Source organism: Pezoporus flaviventris, unplaced genomic scaffold (genome assembly GCF_033815535.1).
Source record: "Pezoporus flaviventris isolate CSIRO_AGI_PZ_B2104156 unplaced genomic scaffold, CSIRO_AGI_Pfla_v1 ptg000012l, whole genome shotgun sequence".
Lineage (NCBI taxonomy): Eukaryota > Metazoa > Chordata > Aves > Psittaciformes > Psittacidae > Pezoporus > Pezoporus flaviventris.
The window spans coordinates 1277973-1301395 of NW_026892560.1; the positions used below are offsets into that span (position 1 = coordinate 1277973).

Sequence of the window (23423 nt, forward strand, 5' to 3'; positions counted from 1 at the left end):
GGCACCGCGTCCCTTTGCCCGGCCCTGCCGTAGTACGTTCCGCGCATGCGCCGTCCGTCCCCCCCCCCCCTCGGGTTGCCGCTGGCGCGCCCGCCTGCGCGCGCTCCCGCAGGCTCCCTCTCGCGCATGCGCGATGCCACCGGTTCTGGGAGGTTCCCGGGGCGGCAGCCAATGAGGGGCGGCGTTGAGGGTGCGAGAGACCCGCGGTCCGCGCGCAGGCGCGCCAGTGACGTCAGACGCGGCCGTGACGTCGTGCGCAGCCGCGGAGCGCGGCCGCCGTCCGTGCCCGGGAGTCCTGGTCGCGCGCTCGCGGCCTCCCCCCGCCCGCCGCCGGTGAGTCACGTGGTGCCGCGACCCCCCGCGCCCGGTGCAGCCGCGCCCTCCCCACCTCGCGGGCCCCATCCCCGCCCCGGTCCCCGCGGCCCCGCCCCGCACCGGAGGGGCCGCAGCCCCGGCACCGGCCCGGGCCCGCCCGCGGGAGAGGGCTCAGACCCCGCTGCTCCCGGGCCGGAGCCTGCCCCTGCCCCCGCCGCGGCCGCCCCTCCCCGACCCCCGCCTCACGGCCCTTCCCGCTCCGCTCCCGCACTCCGGGCGAGGCCGCGGCCCCCTTGTGCTGGGGCGGCGGAAGCGCGGATCGACCCCCGGGAGCAGCCGGTAACCCCGCTCTGCGCGCCCCGGCGGCCGCGCTCCCGGCTTGGCCGAGCGGGGGGAGAGCGTTCGGCCGCGCCTCGCCTCGCCTCGGGAGTCCCTGATCCCACAGCGCGGGGCGCGGATCCAGGCTCCCTGCGCCTGGTTTCGGTCACAGCCCCCGCCTCTCCGCCCCCCGCCGCCCCCCGGTCCGTGAGGGTGGATCCTCTCCGGTCCGCGGTGCAGGAGCGGGCCGGGGCCGGGCGCTGCCGGTTCTTTGGGTGTCACAGGCGCTGGGCGCCTATGTCGGGGCCAGGCAGCGGCTCTGCTCCAGCTCAGTCCTTTGCCTTCCGGCCTCCTGAGGTGCGAGCTGGAGCTGGGGAGGGTGGAAACGGGGTCCTGCTTTAGAGACCCGCTGAGGCTGATCCCAGCATCGCCGTGGTTCCATCACCGCGGTGGCGGTCCCAGGGGCGCAGGGCTGGGCTTGTTCCTGGGGAACGGGACCTTGTTCTGCCCTGCTCGCTCTGCAGAACGGGGCTAATCCCGGGTAAGCAGCGGGAGGCGGGCGGGCAGCTGCTGCCGGGCTGGGGGTGTGCACCCAGGGGTGGCAGCGCTCCACTGTGCCTGCAGGACGATGCTGGGTCCCTGTGACCCGGTCCCACCCTCCCCGCAGAGCAGGAGCGTGGTGCCCGGTGCTGAGCACGCTCCTCCTGGCTTAAACACAGCAAAGTGCCACCAGATCACCCCTCTGGGGCAGGGTCTGCTTTGCCTCTGTCCAGAGGCAGAACCCCCCTCTGGCTCCTCACGTCTGGGTCCTATGGCCACAGGGATCCCCCTGCAGCAGAGCGGGGCTGAACGGAGCCGTTTTCATCCCTGGTATCAGACAGGCTTGGGGGCCAGTGGGGGCCAGAGGGTTTGAGAACATTGCTGTGCTCTCTGCTGGGTTTTAGTGTGCAACCTCGGTGTGGGTGGGAGCTCGTTGTGCCACGACAGTGGGAACAGAGGGAGAACAGGGGTCCCTGCTCATCGGCAGCCCTGTTCTGGGGCTCAGCCCCCCCTGCAACCGGCTCCTCCCCTCGTTCCAGAGTGGCAACAGGTAGAGCACATCCTGCCCAGGGGTGATCCAGCATCTGCCCTAGTGAAACCAGAGCAGGAGCAGGTAGAGCACATCCTGCCCCTGTGTGATCCTGGATCTGCCCCAGTGAAACCAGAGCAGGAGCAGGTAGAGCACATCCTGCCCCTGCGTGATCCTGGATCTGCCCCAGTGAAAGCAGAGTGGGAACAGGTAGAGCACATCCTGCCTCTGAGTGCTCCTGGATCTGCCCCAGTGAAACCAGAGCAGGAACAGGTAGAGCACATCCTGCCCCTGTGTGATCCTGGATCTGCCCTGTCTGGGAGGTGCCTCGCGGGGCAGGACCTGTTCGTGCTGGGCAGGGTTCCGGAGCTGCCTCCTCCCCGTGCCCTGCCCCGGGCGGTGGTGGCAGCGTGCTCCGGGGGAGGCCGGCGATGGGATGGGTGTGAAGCCTCTCTGGGGGCAGGAGCCTGGGGAGGAGGCCCCGGCAGCGGGTGCGGTGAGGACGGCAGTGCTGGGAGCTGGTTCCACGCGTTCGCCCAGCCCAGCCGGGCTCCGGGTCCTGGTGCCTGGGGCCGAGCCTCGCAGTGCTCGGGTGGGTGGGGAGGTGTCGAGGGGAGCGGGGCGGGAAGGACGGCAGGAGGGAGGGAGCATCAAGTGCTGGAAGGAGAGGGAGCTGGAGTGGGACCTCACAGGGCCTCAACCAGAGCAGAGGAGACGGGCGGGAAGAGGTGGGAGGCAGCAGCGTTCCTACCTGCAGCCATCCCCAGCGAAGGAATCCGTAATTTCCTCTCCAGAAATGGAGAGGGGAGATGGGAGCAGCCCTTGGTGCGAGTGCAGGGAAACCCTCGGGATGGGGCAGCGCTCTGGGGGTGGCTGAGAGGAGCTGGGAAGATGCTTTGAAAAGGGGGTGCTAGGATTGGAAAACCCGGTGGAATTCTCGAGGGAGAGCAAAGAGGGAGTCACCGGTGGCACAGGGCTTGCCTGGGGCAGGGAGGAGCGGGGCTGAGCCGAGGGCAGGTCTGGAGGGGCCGGGAAGGAGGAGTCGTGGGACTGGAAGCAGCAAAGCCAGAGGAGTTGGGGGCAGGAGCGGAGCCGCGTGTGCCCCAGGGATGTGGGATGAGCTGAGGGTGCCTCCAGCAGGGAGCCTGTGAGTGCCCTTGTGGATGGGGACAGTGACAGAGAGAGGAGGGGTTTGAGGCGGGCAGGGGGTTGGAGGGGCCGGTGGCTGCGGCTTGTCTGGGGCTGCAGGAGGGGACAGATCCGGGGGGCTCGGGGGGTTGTGTTGTTGTTCTTGCACACCGGGGTGGGCATGGGGCAGCCGTGGTGAGGAGCTCCATGTCCAAGGAGAAGAGACAAATGCTGAGCCCATGGCAGGGGTCTGGGCACACTGCCCCATCCCTGGCAGTGTTCAAGGCCAGGTTGGACACTGGCGCTTGGAGCAAGCTGGTCCAGTGGAAGGGGTCCCTGCCCGTGGACAGGGGTTGGAGCTGGATGGGCTTTAAGGTCTCCCCAGCACAAACCAGGCTGGGATTCTGTGATCTCTGGAGGAGGGATGTCCCAGGGAAACTCCTCCAGCTTGGCAGTACCTGTTTGAGTTCGAGGTGTGGCTGTTTCATGGTGAAGCCTGTCGGAGGGCAGGGTGCTCTCGCAGCAGAGCAGCACTTTGCTCCTGCTAAAGCCATTAGCAGTGATCTCATCCCCAAACTTCCGAGTAACCGGCCCCTGGAATCACGGCGCTGGCTCCGGCCTCCAGCACTTCCCTGCGGGGCGGCAGCACAGTTTTGTCCCCAGCTCCTGTGTGTTTGTGCTGGGCTCTGACCCCAGCCCAGTGCTGTGTGTGGGGCAGAGCTGCTGCTTCTGCCGGGGCCAGCACCGGCTCTCTCTGCTGTCACACGTGGGGGGTGCCGGAGCCTCCCCGGCCCATCGACACAGGGGCAGGGAGGCGTGGGGTGAGCTGAGGGCCGGGCTGAGCCGTCCCAGGAGAGAGCTCCCGGAGGCAGGGCCGCGGTGGGAGCGGCTTCGTTATTCAGCCTGTGTCAGGCGCCCTGTTCTGAGCCCGAACCGATCCCTGTAAGGTGTCCGTGTCGTTAAATGTGCCTTTAATCCGGGGCCGCAGCCCTCGGCCCTCACGAGCGTTTGGTCAGCAGGAGGTGTTCTCCTGTGCACCCCGAGAGAAGGGCTGAGAGGCAGAGGAGGAGAGGACTGGAAGGAGGAAGCACAGGGGTGTTCAGTGCGAGGGGAGGCAGCAGCGTGGGGAAGGGGTCCCAACTCTCCAAACCCCTCCTGTGCTGTGGGACCCGTGTCTGTCCCGTCCCCGGGCTGCGCTCGGCTCCCGGTGTCCGGTGCCTCCCGCTCCCATCTCCAGAGGGTTCGGTTTGCTGGAATTCTGGGGTGTTCCCTCCTGCATCCTCATGAGCAGCCGAGGGTGGCACCTTCCCACCGGCACCCTCAAACAGTTGGGGCTGTGCAGTGGGAGCCCAGCGCTGCCTCATCCGGAGCCACGAGGGCTTCCTCTGGCCCAGGGACCCGAGGTTTTTCCATGGGCCCCTCCCATGTCCTGCCCCCCGGGGAAGGAGACGGAGCTCCCGGCTGTCCCCCGCGCTCCTGAGCCCCTTGGCCCCAGGGGCTGGGCGTTCTCCAGCGTTGGACTCAGCTGTGGCTGCAGGAAGGTGTTGGGCAAGAGGCTGTGGTGTCCTGGGCTGGGCTGGGTGCTGGAGCTTTGGGGCTGGGAAGGGCTGGGCCAGGCTCGGGGCTGATCACAGCCGCTCTGGCTCTGCCCATGCAGGATGGGGCCGCGGTGCCGGGGCCAGGCTTGGGGCTGACGGGCGCCCGCCCACGGGCTTCGATCCTGCACCTTGCACTGTGCGCCTGCTTCGTGCCCAGGGCAGCTCCTGCTCTCCGGTGAGCAGTGTGACCTGCTCTGTCTCTGCTCTGGCTAACCGGGCTCTGTCTCTGTTCCAGGTGAGCTGTGCTGCCGGATGTCGAGGTTGAGTGATTTTATGTTGGGTTTTTAGAAGACGAATGGATTAATGAAGAATTTTAGTGAAGGAAGGGGAGGAAAACATGGAGCGGTTTGGAACAAACTGAGACCTACGCAGGCCATGGGTGAGACAGACCCATCCAACACCATTCTCCCCATCGGCTGTCTTCTGGGGCTGTGAAAGCTCTCTGCAGACCTCCTGCTGACCTGCCCCGTGCTGCTTGGAAATGGTGCCTGCAGAAAGGATTTCATGAGGTTCCTGTGGATCCCCGAGCACCAAGCGGCCGCTGAGCCCACAGAGAGGCCTGGGGGGTCCGGAGGCAGGAGTGAGTAGGAGGAGGACAGAGCGCGGGCTCCGTGGCACGGCCCCCCTCGCCAGGGCAGGATTTAGAGCTCAGCCTCGCGCCAGCTGCTCCTGGCTCTGCGGCCAAGGCACAAAGAAGGAAAATTAAACGTGCACGGCAGGGGGACCAGGGAGAGCCCCCGGGAGCGCTGCGGAGGGGGCAGCCGGGACCCCCCCGCACCGCCGCGGCTCAACGCGGATTAAAAAGGAGAAGTGGCTTTCTTGGGGCTCGGCTGCTCCGCACGGAGCTTCCCGGGACTTGCTCCTGCCCAGCGCCACTGCTGGGAGCTGCTCCTCGGCCCCGAGCACTGGAGGAGCCTCTTCCCCGTGGAGCCTGGCTGCTGCCCAGGGCACTGAGGACCTGCTCTTCCCAGGCTGCTGCTGGAGCGAGGGTCGCTCCTGAGGACTCGGTTCCTGCCCCAGCGACTGCTCTAACCCCACATCCAGGGCTCCGGCCCCACATTTTGATGGTTTTACCCCCCCTGTGCTGTGCCCGTGAGCCCCCGCGGGGCAGAGCCTAGCGCCGGCTCCTGCCCAGCCTCGTGCCCTGGGACCGCCGGGGGTGTCCGGGCTGCTCCGGCCGCGCTCCGCTGGGAGCACGCGGGGGCTGGGGGCCGGTCTGCCCCGTCCCCCTGCCCTTCTCGCTTGGCGCTGACCCGCGGGGCCTGGGCTATGCTGCGGGGCGGACCCCCCACCACAGCTCCACCATGCCAGCAGCTTCTGGAAAGAGATTCAAACCCAGCAAGTACGTCCCGGTCTCGGCTGCTGCCATCTTCCTAGTGGGAGCCACCACCCTCTTCTTTGCCTTCACGTGAGTCCCATGGCTCTGCCTGGGAGCGGGGAGGGCGAGGGCAGATCTGGGGCTGGAGCAGGTGCTGTGCTCCGGACGCTGGAGGGTGGGTGATGAAGCAGTCCTCCAGCCCGTGGAGCGGTTCAGCCATGGCTGGGCCCGTGTCCCTTGGCTTTCCGGTGGGGTGAGGCAGAGGAAGCGGCGCATGGTGGATCCAGCTCCTTTGGCTCCAGCTCCTGGCAGCTGCTCCCATGCAGTGCTGGGCTGTGCAGTGCTGGGCTGTGCAGGGCTGGGCTGTGCAGGGCTGGGCTGTTCTGTGCTGGGCTGTGCAGTGCAGTGCTGGGTGTTGCACAGCGCAGGGCTCAATGGTAGCTCTCGCGCATGAGCCAGGCTGGGGATTAGTCCATGACCTGCAGGTGGAAGTGGCAGCGATGCTTCTCCCTCTGGAGCCCAGGGCTCTGCGGGGCCGGGGCGAGCTCCCTGTTATTTATAGAGTTTCGTAACTGCTGTGTGAGCCACAAATGGAAGCTGAAGCAGAAGTTCTGTGACCCCTGCGTGGCCCTCGCTGCTGCCAGCCTGGCCCCAGGGAAGCGGGGGTCTGAGGGCCGTCACTGGGGCCTTGGGTCCAGGGTGTGAAATGGTTCCGGTTGCTGGAGCGGGCTGGACTGTGCCATAGGGATTTCCCTGGGCAGGGAATGGGCTCAGGCTGCTGCTCACGTTAACACTTTCCCTTCCTGGGTGACCAATGGCTTGGTGACACCAATAGGGACACTGGGAGCTGGGTCTGGGGTCGCGGCAGGGGGAGGTGGCAGAGCTGTGCTGGGGCTGAGCCGCAGTACTGGGCAGGAATGCCGGAGGACAGCAGAAGGGACTGGCTACTGACCCTGCAGCATGGTCCTGGGGTCGGGTCGGGTCTGAGGGGGTGTCGTGGGGGCCAGCACTTTGGTCTAGGGATCAGAGGTGTTTCTGTGCTCACACCTTGGAGGTGGCTGTGTGTGAAGGGGTTGTTGGGCACTCGGGAGGTCTGGGGTGCAGCAGCTCCAGCTCCAGGCTTGGGAGGAGGAGGCAGAGGAGCCTCTTGAGCTCCCTCCAGCAGGTCCCTGCCCTTGCCTCTGCTGTGCCTCTTGAGCATCCCTCATCTCCCCATGCCTCATCATCTCCCCATGCCTCTTATTATTATCTCCCCATGCCTCTTATTATTATCTCCCCATGCCTCATCATCTCGCCATGCCTCCCTCATCTCGCCATGCCTCCCTCATCTCGCCATGCCTCCCTCATCTCGCCATGCCTCCCTCATCTCGCCATGCCTCCCTCATCTCGCCATGCCTCCCTCATCTCGCCATGCCTCCCTCATCTCGCCATGCCTCCAACATCTCCCCATGCCTCCAACATCTCCCCATGCCTCATCATCTCCCCATGCCTCATCTCCCCATGCCTCCCTCATCTCCCCATGCCTCTCTCATCTCCCCATGCCTCCCTCATCTCCCCATCCCTCATCATCTCCCCATCCCTCATCATCTCCCCATGCTTCCATCATCTCCCCATCCCTCATCATCTCCCCATCCCTCATCATCTCCCCATGCCTCCGTCGTCTCCTCATGCCTCCATCGTCTCCCCATGCCTCATCATCTCCCCATGCCTCATCATCTCCCCATGCCTCATCATCTCCCCATGCCTCCCTCATCTCCCCATGCCTCCCTCATCTCCCCATGCTCCATCATCTCCCCATGCCTCATCATCTCCCCATCCCCCATCTCCCAATGCCTCCATCTCTCCCCATGCCTCATCATCTCCCAATGCCTCCATCATCTCCCCATGCCTCATCATCTCCCCATCCCTCATCATCTCCCCATGCCTCCATCATCTCCCCATTCCTCATCATCTCCCCATCCATCATCTCCACATGCCTCCATCATCTCCCCATGCCTCATCTCCCCATGCCTCCATCATTTCCCCACCCCTCATCTCCCCATGCCTCCATCATCTCCCCATGCCTCCGTCATCTCCCCATGCCTCCGTCATCTCCCCATGCCTCCGTCATCTCCCCATGCCTCTGTCATCTCCCCATGCCTCCATCATCTGCCGTCCTTCCTGTCCCAGCACTGCAGAGGGGTGGCCGCAGTCCCCATGGGTGCTGGGGGTGCCTGGGGCTGCCGGGCAGCAGGAAGGTCACCGGCTCCAGCGCCTGGCAACAACCAGGCAATAAAGGAGTAATCCGAGGCCTGAAGGACGGAGCGGAGTGGGGCCGAGTCCCCTGTGGGGCGGGGGCAGCTGCTGGTGTCGCTCAGAGCAGAGCCCCACGAGCCCCGGTGCTGCCAGCTCCAGCCTCGGCTTCTGCTGCCCCGGGAGCACAGGGGGGGCCTGGCTCTGTGCTGTGCTTGGGGGGCACAGCGGGGCGGCCCCTGCTGGGCTGGGGGCCGCAGCAGCTCAGCACGAGGCGCTGCTGGGATCAGGTGTGTTGGAGCAGCAGCAGTGGGCAGGGGCTCTGCAGTCACAGGTCAGTGGATGTGGTTTAACCTGCTTCAAGCCAGCGCGTCAGGGCCTCGAGCAGAGCAGCCGAGCGCCCGCACCCCGGTTACTCGGCCGGGAGGGAATTGTGCTGCTCCTGGGTTACAGTTCCCTTGGGCAGTTCCTGCTGGATGAAGGGCCGTGGGGAGTCAGTGAGGTGTTCCGGGGGTCACTGGGCCCCTTCCCTCTCAGGCAAGCAGCCTGTGCTGCCGTGCCCCTGCAGCGCTTGCCGTGTGCCGAGCGGGGGCTCGCTGCCAGCATCACACCCAGCTCCAGCTCTGGGAAGTGGGATGGGAGCTGTGCTCTGGGACACGTCCTGTGGGCCTCGTCATGAGCAGAGCAGCTGGGGCGCAGCGCAGTCCTCCACAGGCCCCACTTGTGTTACCTGCAGTGTGCCTGCCTTTGGCCCATCCCCATGGCCCAGGCTCCGTGCATCTGAGCCGGGAACTCCCTGGAATTGATGCGTTCATTTGGGATGGCTGCAGCGAGGTGAGGCTGAGGCACTGGAGGGAGTAGGCAATAGGAGCCAGGCTCAGAGAGCTGGGCTGGGTCAGCCTGGAGAAGAGAAGGCTCCTGAAGGGGAGACCTGAGAGCAGCTCCAGTGCCTGAAGGGGCTGCAGGAAAGCTGGAGAGGGGCTTGGGACAAGGGCCTGTAGGGACAGGACAAGGGGAATGGCTTTAACCTGCCCAAGGGGAGACTGAGCTGAGCTCTTAGGGAGAAGCTCTTCCCTGGGAGGGTGCTGAGGCGCTGGCACAGGGTACCCAGAGAAGCTGTGGCTGCCCCATCCCTGGCAGTGTTCAAGGCCAGGTTGGACACAGGGGCTTGGAGCAAGCTGCTCCAGTGGAAGGGGTTGGGATTGGAGCTGGAGGAGCTTTAAGGTCCCTTCCACCCAAACTGCTCCAGGACTCCATGCCCTGCCCTCCCTGGGGGTCTCTGACTCTCTGGGGTCTCAGACAGGGGCTGCTCTAGGACTGAAATTGTCCTTTGGGGTCAGTTTGTCCATTTCTCTATCTCCCCCCGGCCTGTCCTTGTCCCTGCTCCTTGTGCGCTAAGAGCTCAGCCTCTCCTTCCCTCTGGAAGCAGGGAACACCTCCAAGCAGCTCCCTCAGCCACCCTTTTCCTTCCGTCTGCCTCCAGTCTTGCTTGTGGCTACGCTCATGGCTTTGGGGCTGTGTCAGCGCCTGCACTCAGGTGAATCTGCCCATAAAGCAATGAGCCCGACTTTCCCTCCTGTCCCTGCCCTGGGCAGGCGGCAAGGGACCGTCTCCTGTCTGGGAGGGCAGCTCCAGCTCCACAGGAGGAGAGGACGGGGATGGAGCCAGGTCCTGGGGACAGGCGCAGGAGCCCCTGCAGTGGTGGTGCCTCTGGTATCTGGTGGCAGGAAGGGGTCCCGGGGGGCAGCAGGACCCTGGCACCCAGGGCCCGTCCAGGGTCCAGCCGTGACTCAGGGTGCCGGAGGCTCCCTGGGTTCTCTGATGTGGTGCCAGGGACGAGGCTGTTGGGCGCTGCTGCCATGGGCGTGAGGAGCGGCCGTGGAGCAGCCTCCCTCCTGCTCCTGCTCTGCGGAGCCCGAGCCCGTGCTCCTGATGCTGTAGCAGCGCCCGCAGCCTCTGCCCCTGTCTGGGAACGGGAAAGGCAGGAGTGCGTCGGTGCCGCTGCTGATGGGATCCCTCAGGAGCATCTGGGGGTGCCGGTACTGTTGGGTGCCAGTGGTGAGGTCTCAGTAACATTGGGTTGTTGGGGTCCTGCTTCCTTCCCGTGCGTGGTGGGGCCCCTGGCTCTGCTTGTGACAGGGGAGTGCTCCAGGTGAGGCCACCCTCATGAGCTGCACGTCCCGGGGGACAGTTGGGCTTGCAGCAGCCCATCGGGCCCTAGCTCAGCACGCAGCCGGCGTGTTCAGGGCCAGGCTGGCTCCATGCAGAGCAGCCGGTGAGACCTGATGGGCCAGGGGCTGTGAGGTGGCCCCGAGGCACCGGCTCCCCAGCAGGTCTCAGTTCTGAAGGGTGATGTTGAACCTCATCACCTCCGGTCTGGCAGGTTGGCTCAGGAGGAACCGGGGCCCTGCTTCAGGGCTTGGAGGCTGGGACTGGTGGATGTGCTGCAGAGAGCCCCCTGCTCCATCTGCAGCTGAACACAGCCCCGGAGCAGGGCTGAGCTGGCAGGTTCTGTGTCCCTTAACTGTGTCCTGTGTAAGGCTCTGGCACTGCCCCATGTGGGGAGCCTGGCACTGCCCCGTGCAGGGCTCTGGCACTGCCCCGTGCGGGGAGCCTGGCACTGCCTGCGCAGGGCTCTGGCACTGCCCCGTGCGGGGAGCCTGGCACTGCCCGTGCAGGGCTCTGGCGCTGCCCCGTGTGGGGAGCCTGGCACTGCCCCATGCACAGACGCTGGTATTCGGTCTCCCTGGCTCCCCTCCATCCTGTTCTGGCAAAGGTTTGGGCTGGAGTTTCCCCATCTCGAGACAGGAGCTCCTTGTGGGTTATTTCTGGAAGGACGCTTCCTGCCCCTGGGGCTCTCTGAGCCCCTGCCCCAGTTCTTGCCCCAGCGTCTCCCCTGGCACCGTCAGCTCATCTGCGGAGCAGGGAGTGGAGCAGGGAGGCTCCTCTGGAGCTGGGTGCTTGGCTCTGCCCTGCCTCGGGGCGCAGGGACGCTGTGAGTGGCCACCTCCCCTTTAGCACTGTGTGTGTTCCGTTCCCAGGGCATCAGAGCAGAGGTGCCCCTCCAAAAGGGCTGTGGTGCCATGAGGTTGGAGAGGAGCCCTGCTGGGTCAGGACAGCAGCAGTGATGGAGAGAGATGGGGCTATAGAGTCCCTGGATGTCCCTACAGGCCCTTGTCCCAAGCCCCTCTCCAGCTTTCCTGCAGCCCCTTCAGGCACTGGAGCTGCTCTCAGGTTTCCCCTTCAGGAGCCTTCTCTTCTCCAGGCTGCCCCAGCCCAGCTCTCTCAGCCTGGCTCCAGAGCAGAGCTGCTCCAGCCCTTGCAGCAGCTCCGTGGCCTCCTCTGGCCTCGCTCCACATCCCTCTGGTGCTGCTGCCCCAGGGCTGGACCAGGACTGCAGCGAGGGGATCCCCGAGCTCCTGCGCACGCTCTGGGGTGAGCCCCGCACACAAGGGTTCTGCCAGGGCTGAGGTGGGTGCCGGGGCAGCAGCTCGGTGCTGGCGGCTGGGACGAGCCCTGTTCCTGGGAAGGGATGGGGAAGCGGCTCCCATGGCAGTGCCGGGCCGGGTGGGCTTACTGTGGTCAGTGCCTGCTTCCCTTGCTCAGCGCTTTGCAATGTCCTGTGCATCCTGTGCCGCTCCAGTGCAGCTCCCGAGGGGTTCGGGGCACAGGCTGGAAATGGCTCCCCCTTGCCAGCCCATCCCAGCTCACTGCGGGACCCGCGGTGGGAGATGCAGGGCAGGTTGTGATGGAGCCGCTCCAGCCCCAGGGCGAGCCCTCCCAGACCTGTCCCACACGGGCAGAGGTGCCCAGCGGGGCGCTGGGGGCTCCTCAGCACAGGGGCAGCGGGGATGGGTGCAGGAGAGGGCTGGGGGTGGCGGTTGGAGGCAGGGCAGGAGCAGCAGCAGCAGCAGCAGCAGCAGCAGCAGCCTTGTGCCGGGGCCGGCTGCGTTCTGCTGAGTCTAGAGGTTTCTCCTCCCTCCCCGCTCGGGCCCTGCCTTGGCCTTGGTGGGCAGGGCCCGGTGCTGGGTGCAGGGATGGGCCGGGGCATGGACCTGTGCCTGGGTGCACCTCGTGCTCCTCACCCTGCTCTGCTGCCAGGGCGGTGCCGGGGGGGGAGCCCTGCCCCTGCTGCTGGCCCTGGTGCAGGGGGTGAGCGCTGCTCCCCCTGCCCGGCCCTGTCTCACCTCCTGCTTGACCCCTGCCCAGAGGCAGCCCTTGGCCCAGCACCGTCCCCGTCCCCTCATGTGTGGGAGCGAACCCCTCTGCCCTCGGTCATTGCCCTGCCAGCCCTGGACTGGGCTGAACTGGGGCAGAGCCCTGGAACAAGGGCTCATTCCCAGCTCGAGCCTTACCGGGGCTGCTAGGGCAAGGGCCGGGGCTGTCCCAGTGGTGGGACCGGTCCCGTGATGGTGATGGGATCTGTCCCCAGCCTGGCCGCTGTTGCTGGAGGAGGGGCCGGGGCCAGCGCCTGCCCCTTCACCTCTGCGTGCCGGGGCTGGGGGATGGCAGCGCGGGCACCATCTGTCACCCCCGCGCCGCCGCGCTCGGCTCCCGCTGCCTGTGCCGGGACAGCTGCTGCCCCAGATCTGCGGGATTAGGCCCAAAGCAGCTTAGGGCATTACGGCAGCGATCCCCTCGCTGCTCGCAGGGCCGCGGCTGCGGTGCACGGGGTGAGCGGGGGCTTCGCTGCCTGGAGATTGAGCAGAGCCCTTCCCACAGCCCCAGTGCGCTCCCCAGGGCTGGGCTGAGCTGCGTCAGGGGGGCCTGGGTGCAGCTGTGGCTTAGGAGTGGAGGGCACCGGGTGAGAGCAGAGTTCACAGAATCCCAGCCTGGTTTGGGGTGGAAGGGACCTCTAAGCTCCTCCAGCTCCAGCCCCTCCCATGGGCAGGAACCCCTTCCACTGGAGCAGCTCGCTCCAAGCCCCTGTGTCCAACCTGGCCTTGAGCACTGCCAGGGATGGGGCAGCCACAGCTTCTCTGGGCACCCTGTGCCAGCGCCTCAGCACCCTCCCAGGGAAGAGCTTCTGCCTAAGAGCTCATCTCAGTCTCCCCTCTGGCAGGTTAAAGCCATTCCCCTTGGCCTGTCCCTGCAGGCCCTTGTCCCAAGCCCCTCTCCGGGTTTCCTGCACCCCCTTTAGGCACTGGAGCTGCTCTCAGGTCTCCCCTTAAGGAGCTTTCTCTCTCAAGTTGATGGCAGTTGATTGCAAGGAACCTCTACAGGTGCCTGCCTGGGTGGGAGCCTGGAAACATGGACCAGGAGAGGGGAACAGGGATTTCCTGGCCATGGTGGGAATGGCTCACATGGACGGCTGTGGGGCCTGGAGGGTGGTGATGTGGGGAGTGCTCCATGCGACAGGGCGTGGGTGTCTCACTGCTGCTGTGCCCGCAGGTGCCCAGGGCTCAGCCTCAACGTGTCCCCAGTCATTCCCATCTACAATGCTGTCGTCTTCCTCTTTGTGCTGGCCAACTTCAGCATGGCCACCTTCATGGACCCTGGCATATTCCCGCGAGGTGAGTCTGTCTCTGCTGGGGCAGTGCCTTGGGCAGAGCTGCCTCCTGCCCTCCCTCCGAGGGAAGGACATTCCCTGACCCCAAAGGGCTCGAGGGAAGGCCTCCGTGCCCTGCCACGTGGTGACGCTGGGGTCAGCACCAGCCTGTAGGACTTGGGTGGAAGCAGTGGAAACGCTGGCATCGGGTGCCTGGGGCTCAGGGGGTGTCATGGCTGCGGGAGCTGGGGAGCCACCACCTCTGGTTGTGTTTGGGGGTCCCTGTGCCCTGACGCGTGGCTGCGCTGCTGCTCCCCTCAGCTGAGGAGGACGAGGACAAGGAGGACGACTTCCGTGCCCCGCTCTACAAGACAGTGGAGATCAAGGGCATCCAGGTGCGCATGAAGTGGTGCGCGACCTGCCGCTTCTACCGCCCACCGCGCTGCTCCCACTGCAGCGTCTGCGACAACTGCGTGGAGGTGAGGAGCCGTCGGGCGCTGCCGCGGGCTCTGCCGGCGCCTGGAGCTGAGCCCTCACCTCCTCCTCCTGCTCCCACCACAGGAGTTCGACCATCACTGCCCCTGGGTCAACAACTGCATCGGGCGGCGCAATTACCGCTACTTCTTCCTGTTCCTGCTGTCGCTCACCACGCACATCATGGGTGTGTTTGGCTTCGGGCTGCTCTACGTGCTCTACCAGGTGGAGGAGCTCTCCGGTGTGCGCATGGCTGTCACGTATCCTTTGTGCGCTGGGGGTGGGGTGGGGGGGGGGGGGTGGGGGGGGCCGGGGGTGGGGTGCTGCGGCTCTTCCTTAGCTGCCCGCGCACAGGATGGTGGTGATGTGCGTGGCCGGACTCTTCTTCATTCCTGTCGCTGGCCTGACCGGCTTCCACGTGGTGCTCGTGGCAAGGGGCCGCACCACCAACGAGCAGGTACAGCTGTGGGGGGGCTGCAGGGGTTGGGATTAGGTTGTTCCTCGGTTCACTGCACTCTGCTCCTGGGTTACGCTGCGCTCTGCTCCTGGGTTACGCTGCGCTCTGCTCCCCGGTTACGCTGCGCTCTGCTCCCGGGTTACGCTGCGCTCTGCTCCCCGGTTACGCTGCGCTCTGCTCCCCGGTTACGCTGCGCTCTGCTCCTTGGTTACGCTGCAGTCTGTTCCTCGGTTACACTGCTCTCTTATCCTTGGTTACACTATGCTCTACTCCTCGGTTACACTAAACTCTGCTCCTCGGTTACACTGCTCTCTTATCCTTGGTTACACTGCACTCTGCTCCTCACCCTGTAGGTTACGGGCAAGTTCCGTGGTGGTGTCAACCCCTTCACCAACGGTTGCTGTAAGAACGTGAGCCGGGTCCTCTGCAGCTCCCCAGCCCCCAGGTGAGCCCGGCCCTGCCCCAGCCCTGCTCCATCCCTGCCTTAGCCCTGCCCTGACCTTCCTCCCGCCCCCTTCCCAGGTACCTTGGGCGGCTGAGGGCCGAGCAGACGGTGCTGGTGAGACCCCCCTTCCTGCGCCCCGGGGTGTCAGACGGTCAGATCACGGTCAAGATCGTGGACAATGGTATCCAGTCAGAGCTGAAGAGGACGAAGGTGAGGAGGGTGGGGAACAGCACTCCCTGCGCTGGGGCCCTCTGCGGAGCCCAGGGGTGCGAGCCTGCATCCGTGAGTAAAGAACCGAGTGAGCCTTGTCACGTCCCCGTCCTCCTCCGTGTTGTCCTGGTCTGTGTCCCCACGGGACAGAAGCTGTGTTCCACCCATGCGGCAGCAGCCACATGAGGCTTTGCCCCCTCCGTTGGCCTTCCCCACCCTGTTCCCCCCAGCAGTGTTCTCTGGTGGTTCCGCTCAGCACTTGCAGCACTCGAGGCACCTCCAAGCACCAGTGGCAGCGGGAGCCCCCGTAGCGCTGCTGCCCACTCACTCCCTGTCTGCAAGGGGAGGGCTGAGGCCTCGGCCCCCCCCTGACCCCCTCTGCGCTTTGTCTCTGCAGTCCAAAGGAAGCCTGGAGGTGACCGAGAGCCAGTCTGCTGACGCCGAGCCGCCACCCCCCCCTAAGCCAGACCTCAGCCGCTACACGGGCCTGAGGACACACTTAACCCTGGCCACCACCGAGGGTAAGGAAGGTGTCAGAGTCCCGGGCAGCCCCTGAGAGAGAGCCCACGGCTGCACCAGGCAGAGCAGGAGCCAGGGCCGTAGGTGGACCAGGCTGCAGGGCAGCCCCGACGCGCCGCCGCACTGTGGGCAGGACGTGCCCGTGCCCCCGGGCTGCTGGATGTGGCCCCTCATGCCTGGAGAAGCCACGGGATGCGAGCGGCCGCAGCGGTGCCGTGCGGGAGCATCACTGGGATGGAGGAGGCACAGGAGGGTCAGGCCTGGCTTGGTGGCAGAGCGCGTGTGGCAGCCTGAGACTTGCTGTGACCACTGCTGCTGCTGCGAGGGCTTGGCGAGAGGTGGGATGTTGAGGGCAGAGCTCGGGAGCGGCTGCTTCCTGCAGCTCTCCCTGTCCCCATCTGGCCCTGCTGCCTGGAGAACGGCTGTAGCCAATGGGGCAACAGGCCCAGGCACCCATGGGGCCCAGAGGTCACCCGGCCCGGGAAGGTGCCAGCCCCAAACCCCTTGTTATGGGGACACGTTCTCCATCGCACTCCGTTCCTCTTGCCCCATTGCCCCTCTCCTCCTGCCCATCCCTTCTCTGCTTCCACCCCTGGTCTGTGTGCCCCAGGCTCAGAGCCGGTTCTTGGGGAGGGCTGGGAAGGCCCCGCACGTGTTCCCTGTGAGTCTGAGCATCCTCCTCTTGCTCTCCTGCAGACAGTAGCTTGCTAGGCAAGGACAGCCCCCCGACCCCCACCATGTACAAGTACCGACCCGGCTATAGCAGCAGCAGCAGCTCAGCAGCCTTGCCCCACTCCACCAGTGCCAAGGTAAGGGGAGACCCGGCCCCTGGGGCTGCCACCACGCTCCAGGCTGGGGGGCTCGGGGTGGGCACCAGCAGCTCCGCAGGGGCCCCTGTGTGGTGATGGCTGCGTCTGTGTCCTGCAGCTGAGCCGAGTGAACAGCCTGAAGGAGCCCAACTCCATCGGCGAGAGCGGCCACAAGCCCAGCTACCGCTCGGAACCCAGCCTGGAGCCCGAGAGCTTCCGCTCGCCTACCTTCAGCAAGAGCTTCCACTTCGACCCCCTCTCCAGCGGCTCCCGCTCCTCCAGCCTCAAGTCAGCGCAGGGCACGGGCTTCGAACTGGGCCACCTCCAGTCCATCCGCTCCGAGGGCACCACCTCCACCTCCTACAAGAGCCTGGTGAATCAGACGCGCAACGGCAGCCTCTCGTACGACAGCCTCCTCACGCCCTCCGACAGCCCTGACTTCGAGTCAGTGCAGGCGGGCCCGGAGCCGGAGGCACCGGTGGGATACACGTCGCCCTTCCTGTCAGCTCGCATCGCGCAGCAGCGAGAGACCGACCTGCACGGCCGCTTCGGCGGCACCGCGCCGCCCCGCGAGCCCTCGCCCGTGCGCTATGACAATCTGTCCCGCCACATCGTGGCCTCCATCCAGGAGCGGGAGAAGCTGCTGCAGCAGCCGCCGGCCACGGGCCGGGAGGACGACACGGGGCCAGTGGCCGCCGGGGTGCAGTCGCCGCTGCGCTCCAGCAGCTCCTTGGACGATTCCAAGCGCTCGCCCCTGGGCAAGAACCCACTCCCGCGCCCGGCCCTGCCGCGCTTCGGCAAGCCCGAGCCCCCCGGCGCGCTGCGGGCGCGCTCCCTGGGCTCCCCCGAGCAGCCCCGAGCCCCCCACCTCGGCAAGTCCGTGTCCTACAGCAGCCAAAAACCAGCCCCTCAGGCCGGCGTCCCCGAGGCGGAGGAGGTGGCCTTGCAGCCCTTGCTGCCACCCAAGTGAGTACCGAGCCGTGCACACAGCGCTCAGCGGGACCTTTGCCCTGGGGGGAAGCTGGGGACCACCGCATCTTCCCCCTTTCCCCTGCCTCGGTTGTGTCCCCCTCCCTGCCTGGCGTGGCCCCTCCCACTGCATCAGCACCCGGGCAGTGACGAGCCCCTCATGGGGAGCGATGCTGCACGCAATGGAGGGGAATCTTCCTCCTCCTCCAGAACAGAGCTTGTGCCCACCTGGGACCTCCCCCCAGCCTCCTGGGGAGCTGGAGACATGCTGGGGGGCTGGAGGTGCTGGGGGAGGGCTGTGGCTGCGCTGGGTTCTGGGGCCCTCCCATTGGTGCACACGCTTGTCCTTACCCCCACCCCATCCCGTGGTGCCCGCTCCCTCCTCCTCCTCACCCCGTGTCCTCCATCCTCCCCCACAGGGACGAGGTGCAGATGCGAGGAGCCCACAGCAAATCCAACGGGCAGCCAAAGAGCCTGGGCCCGGTGCCTGCGGGCGCGGGGCCGGTGCCGCTCAGCAGCCCCACGCGTGGAGGTGTCAAGAAGGTCTCTGGCGTGGGGGGCACCACCTATGAGATCTCGGTGTGAGCCGGCACTGCTCAGCCCGTCCTGCGGGCACTGGGGCTCGTCCCGCACCTGGACGCTGCGGGCACCGGGGGCACCGGCTCCACTGCTCCTCCCACCCCCGCCGGGGCTCGTGCAATGGCCTCATGCCGCGGGAACGGAGTTTTTAAAGCAGAACACTTTTTTTTATGATTATTGTTACGGATTCTATTTTTTTTCTCTTTCTGAGTTTCGGGGTGTGTGTACATAGAAATATCTATATCTATAAATATAAATATTCAAAAAAGAAGCAGAAATTATATTATCTTACCCAGAGAGAGGAAGAACAACTCGTTCCCTGTGCAGGGCCAGGGCTCCGGCCCCGGAGCAGGGATGTGGGGCTGCTGCCGCCTCCTGTGCCGATGCTGGAGCTGCGGGGCTGCAGACACTCGGACATGCTCCTCCCCGGCTCTTCGCCTGTGAAGCGCCAGCCCCGGGGCTGTGAGGAGGAGGAAGGGTCGAGGGGCAGTCCCGGCCCCAGTGCACGGACAGGGGCTGGTGCAGCTGCAGACCCCACTGCAGCTCCTGCTCTGTGTGCCCAGGTTTGTGTGGTCGGGGCGGTCTGTGCCGTGGGGCTGGCGGGACTCTCGCTGTCACACGCGGGTTTGTGACCGCTAGGTGCATCCCTGAAGCAATATTTCCTCATCACATGCCAAAACCCACCCGCAGCCAAGGAGCCCGCGCTCCCCCCACGCCGAGCCCACGCACTTGAGGCACTACGGGACTCCTCGCCGCAATACCTGCCCCGTGGCCACGCGGGGCCAGGCCATTGGTTTTTATCGATTACCCATTTTAAAAACGAGGAATAAAAGGCTATTTAATGATGCAGCCGAGTGTGTGATTTGTTCAGCGTTCCTCGAGGGGCCCGTCCCGTGGGATCTCAGCATCCCCCCCCCATCGCCGTGCAGGGCCCACGTGGAGCTGAGCCCTGCTCCTCCTCGGGCTTTTTATGGGCAGACCCCCCCCCCCCCCCCCCCCCCGAAGGTGAGTGTTCCCAGCGCGAGGGGGGCGGCTTTGGGGAAGGTGTCACAGGAGCAGGTGAGGTTCAGGGTCCTGCACAGGGCGTCGGGGAGAGGACAGGAGAACCTTGGCATCGCTGTGTGGCTGCTGCTGGAGCTCCCACTGCCCACGGCAGCAGCATCGGCTGCTCCACCAGTGGCTGCTTCCACACGGGGTCACTCCTGCCCTGGGCAGCAAGGGGCAGCGGGCACAGAGCCCCTTGGTGCAGAGCGGCCACCAAAGCCAACGTAGGAGCCCCCCTTGCCCCTGCTTCAGCAGGATACGGGCTCAGAGCTGGAGCAGGGGCTCAGCCAGGATCCTTGTGCTGGGGCAGTGCCGATCCCGTGTGGCCCCTGGGCTCCTCGGTCTCGGCTCCTCGCCCCGCACTGACAGCCGAGGGTTGCAGCAGCCACGGCCACCAGCCCCTCAGAGCAGACACTTTAATTAAAAGGTGACTAAAAAAGAGAGGCCCCGATGCCCTGGGTTCTTTGGGTATAAAAGGCCGAGGCCGCAGCCCCGGCACCAGCAGAGTCCGTGTCCCCTGGTCCCGCAGGCTGGGGCTGTCCTCTCTGCCAGGGGGGTCAGGCCGCCCCGAGCGCTGCGGGAGGGATGAGTCCTCCCAGCTCAGCTGGGGCCCTTCCTGGCGGCCAGGGCTCCGTGGCCTCACCGCAAGCTTCCGCTGGCCTGGGAGCTGCCCACGCTCGGGTGCTCCGGGCTGTGCCGGTTCTGCAGAGGAAGGACAGACAGGGTCCGGTGAGGCCTCCCACTCCACAGCAGTGCCCCAGGGAACGGCCCCTGCGACGGCCACAGGGGGACCCTGCCCCAGCTTCCCCCCCCCACCTTCTTTTTCTTCTTCTCTTTCTTCTTCCTCTTCCGCTCAGGGTCCTCCTCTTTTTTCTTCTTCTTCTTCTTGTGGTCGGAGTCTGAGGGGGTTTCTGGAGAAACAAGATGGGGGTGAGCGGGTGCCCCCGGGCTGACGCAATGGGGAAGGGGTGGCTGTGCCCGCAGCCCCGTACCTGGGGGAACGGGATCCTGCGTGCGGCTTTGCTTGTGCTTGTGCTTGTTCTTCTTCTTGGGTGGCTGGATGTGCATGAGCCGGCACTGCTCGGGCAGCTGCGGGACAGACGGGGCGGGTTAGGCCAGGCCGGGCCCCTCCGGCCCCAGCGGCCGCCCCCGGCTCCGGGCCCCGTGCTCACCGGGCCGGCGTGGAGGCGGAACCCCGTGAGCATGGTGCTGGTGAGGGGGGTAAAGGAGCTGCCGCAGATCGGGGGCTTCTCGATGAGGGAGCGGAGGCTGCTGTTGTCGTGCGAGCCGGGCAGGTCGATCATGCCGGGCAGGTCGGGCAGGAAGTTGCTGAGCTTCTCTTTCACCTTCTTGCCGCAGAACTTGTTGTAGGCGTGCTCCAGGTTGTAGTGCGTGATCAGGTTCGTGCTGCCCGTCAGCTCCGTCGTGCCTGCGCCGGCGCCGCAGAAGGGGATGGGGAAGGTGCTGCCCCCGCCCCCCCCCGGCCCGGCCCGGCCCCGCTCCCCCCCCCCGGCCCCGGGACCGCGGCCCCGCAAGGCCCCACTTCCCCACCCGGGCAGAACCGCTTGGCCCCGCCCCCTTCACGGCGATTGGTCCGTTTGCACCTCCTCGTCCACCACCCTGTCCCTCATTGGCCCGTCGCTCAGCCAGTCACCGCCGCACCCTCGTCCCGCCCCGCCGATTGGCCCAGCGCGGCGCCCGCCCCCGGCCCGCGGTCCCGCCCCGCACCTGGCAGCTCCCGCAGCAGGTAGAAGGGGCCGGCGGCGGCCTTGCGGGCCGCGTCCTCGCCCGGCGGCGGCGCAGCGGCAGCGGGGGGCGGCGCGGCCCCGGCGCCAGGCGCTTTGGCCGGCCCGAAGCCCAGCGCGGCGGCGGCGGCGGCAGCGGGCGGCGGCTCGGCCCCGCCGAACAGCGCCGAGAAGTTCTCCATGTTCCCGGCGTGCCCCGCGCGGGGCCGCTCCGCCTCCCCGCGATTGGCCGAGCGCCGCTCAGGCCCCGCCCACCGCCCCGGTTGCTAAGAGACACTCAGTCCGAGCCCTTTGATTGGTCTCTCCTCTCTTCCTTCCTCATTGGCATGCCGGCGTCCGGCTAGCGCGGCGGCGCGGCTCGCCATTGGCCGTGGCGCCGGGCAAGATGGCGGTGCTGGCGCCGGTGCTGGCGCTGCTGTCGGCCGTGCCCGCGCTGTGCCGCTGGCTCGCCCGCCCGTACTACCCGCTGTCCGCGCTGCTCGCCGCCGCCTTCCTGCTCGTGCGCAAGGTGCCGCCGCTCTGCCGCGGGCTGCCCTCACAGCGCGAGGATGGGAACCCCTGCGACTTCGACTGGGTGAGGCGGCGCGGCCCGGCCCGCTGGCGGGGGGCGAGCAGCCCCATAGGGATGCCCCGGCGCTCGCTGGGGGGGGGAGCGGTGCCCGTCGGTGCAGGGGCACCCCCGGCTCCGGGAGAGGCAGGGAGCGGGCAGCGCTGCGGGGCCTCGTCTCTGTGCCCTGCGGGGCAGGAGCTTCTCCGCTGCGGCTGCGGGCGGCCACTCCCGGGCTCTGCGGCTGCAGAGGCCCAAGGGCGCCTCCCGCTCACGGCGTCTCTCCCGTCCCAGCGCGAGGTGGAGATCCTCATGTTCCTCAGCGCCATCGTCATGATGAAGAACCGACGCTCCAGTGAGCCGGGGCCTGTGCGGGGGGGAGGCTGGTTGGGTTCCGGAGGACCACATCTGGTCCCCACTCCCAAACTCCCCAGCTCCTGGTGGGATCTGGCCCCATCGTCTGTTCCTCTCTCCCTTTCCCAGTCACGGTGGAGCAGCACATTGGGAACATTTTCATGTTCAGCAAGGTAGCAAATGCCATCCTCTTCTTCCGCCTCGACATCCGGATGGGTCTGCTCTACCTCACACTCTGCATCGGTGAGACCTGCTGGGGGGGGGGGGTGTCCATAGTATGGGGGCAGCAGTGGTGCCCCCAGGTCCTCAGCACCCACTGTTCCTGCTTGTCCTCCACACCACCCTGCTGGAAGGGCTGGAGCGAGCTCTTGCTGCGGGTCTGGCTTGTGCCTTTCAATGTAGGGGAAGGCTGCAGGTGTCAGGAGCCCCGTGGACAAGGGGGGCCTCAGGAAGCACCTTGATAGGGAAGGGAAGTACCTGACCCACAGCTTGCTCTGCCTTGGCTCCCCAGGCTGCTCTGGGGAGGGAGGAACCTCATCCCAAACCCTGCCTGGCCCTTCCAGGCACTGCGGGGGGCTCAGGGCTCTGTCGTTGCAGTGTTCCTGATGACCTGCAAGCCCCCGCTCTACATGGGCCCCGAGTACATCAAGTATTTCAGTGACAAGACCATAGATGTGAGTATCCCCTCCCCATGGTGCAGGGGGCTCTGCCTGCCCCTTCCACACTGAGTACTGTGTCCCTGTGGTAGGAGGAGCTGGACCGGGACAAGCGGGTGACCTGGATCGTCGAGTTCTTTGCCAACTGGTCCAGCGAGTGCCAGTCATTCGCCCCCATCTTTGCCGACCTCTCTCTTAAGTGCGTGGTGCCTGTGTGGCCCCAACGAGTGGTGGGGCCAGGGCTCTTGTGACACTCACAGGGCACTCACAGCCGCGTGTCCCAATCCTCCCTAGGTACAACTGCTCGGGGCTGCACTTTGGGAAGGTGGATGTCGGCCGGTACACGGACGTCAGCACCAGGTATGGGTGGCAGGGCAAGTGCTGGGGCAGAGTCCCTGGGAGCCCCCCACCTGCCTGAGGGTCACTGTTGGCCTCTCCCTGCCACAGGTACAAGGTCAGCACCTCGCCCCTCACCAAGCAGCTGCCCACCCTCATCCTCTTCCAGGGCGGGACAGAGACCATGCGCCGGCCTCAGATAGACAAGAAGGGCCGGGCCGTGTCCTGGACCTTCTCTGAGGTGGGTGGGATGTGCCTCAGGCTCTCACCTCTGGGACAGGATGGGGCTTGGCCACCCTTGAGGGGGGCAGGGAGGTCCTGGGGGTGCCAGCGCTGCCTCTCGGCCACAGGAGAATGTGATCCGGGAGTTCAACCTCAATGAGCTCTACCAGAAGGCCAAGAAGCAGGCGAAGCCGCGGGAGGAGGAGCCCCCCGGGGGGCAGGCACCCACCGGGCACCCCGATGGTGAGGCCAAAAAAGACAAGTAGAGGCTGCACTGTGCTGTCACCCATCGCCTCCTCATGTCACCCTGGTGGCACCAGCCCCGGCGTTGGGCCTGCAGGGAGCTCCCGGGTGGGCCCGGGGCGAGCAGGGCCCAGCAGCGGGGCCGCGGGACAGACCCTGACGGGGAACGCGCATCTCATCGCTGACAATAAACGGTTCGTCCCGGTGCCCGTGTCTGTGCCGGGGGGGGCGGGGCTTGCCGCGGGGGCGGGGGCCGCCGCTAGCACGTCGCGCTCTGATTGGTCGGCGCTTGCGGCGCAGGCTGCACCGCAGGAGGGGGAGCGGCGGGAGCGCGGACGGAACCACTGA

The 23423-nt window shown here is 66.5% G+C and overlaps 3 protein-coding genes across 6 annotated transcripts; 2 read left to right on the forward strand and 1 right to left on the reverse strand.

Annotated features, from left to right (window-relative positions):
* The first annotated feature begins 243 nt into the window (after nt 1-243).
* On the forward strand, nt 244-18777 carry ZDHHC5 (zinc finger DHHC-type palmitoyltransferase 5). 2 transcript variants are annotated; one of them, XM_061451030.1, is made up of 12 exons: nt 244-333; nt 4664-5836; nt 13370-13491; nt 13788-13945; nt 14028-14200; nt 14295-14397; nt 14751-14842; nt 14920-15052; nt 15450-15573; nt 16268-16380; nt 16499-17346; nt 17769-18777. In XM_061451030.1, exons 2-12 carry the CDS (start codon nt 5733-5735, stop codon nt 17932-17934), a joined length of 2136 nt encoding a protein of 711 aa, XP_061307014.1. In that variant the 5' UTR covers nt 244-333; nt 4664-5732; the 3' UTR covers nt 17935-18777. The 2 variants fall into 2 exon arrangements, with proteins under 2 accessions (XP_061307014.1, XP_061307013.1); XM_061451029.1 differs by lacking the exon at nt 244-333 and having other exon boundaries at nt 4477-5836.
* Nucleotides 18778-19374: 597 nt separating this feature from the next.
* On the reverse strand, nt 19375-20914 carry MED19 (mediator complex subunit 19). The gene is made up of 5 exons (XM_061451031.1): nt 20701-20914; nt 20145-20401; nt 19965-20061; nt 19789-19883; nt 19375-19674 (listed from the first exon to the last, which is right to left on the reverse strand). The coding sequence occupies exons 1-5, from the start codon at nt 20897-20899 to the stop codon at nt 19612-19614; spliced, it is 711 nt and encodes a 236-aa protein (XP_061307015.1). The 5' UTR covers nt 20900-20914; the 3' UTR covers nt 19375-19611.
* Nucleotides 20915-21098: 184 nt separating this feature from the next.
* Nucleotides 21099-23165, forward strand: TMX2 (thioredoxin related transmembrane protein 2). Of its 3 annotated transcripts, XM_061450901.1 has the most exons (8): nt 21099-21291; nt 21559-21619; nt 21748-21861; nt 22216-22292; nt 22367-22473; nt 22569-22634; nt 22722-22851; nt 22961-23165. In XM_061450901.1, the coding sequence occupies exons 1-8, from the start codon at nt 21103-21105 to the stop codon at nt 23096-23098; spliced, it is 882 nt and encodes a 293-aa protein (XP_061306885.1). In that variant the 5' UTR covers nt 21099-21102; the 3' UTR covers nt 23099-23165. The 3 variants fall into 3 exon arrangements, with proteins under 3 accessions (XP_061306885.1, XP_061306887.1, XP_061306888.1); XM_061450903.1 differs by lacking the exon at nt 21559-21619 and having other exon boundaries at nt 21132-21291; nt 22130-22292; XM_061450904.1 differs by lacking the exon at nt 21559-21619 and having other exon boundaries at nt 21167-21291.
* Nucleotides 23166-23423: the final 258 nt, after the last annotated feature.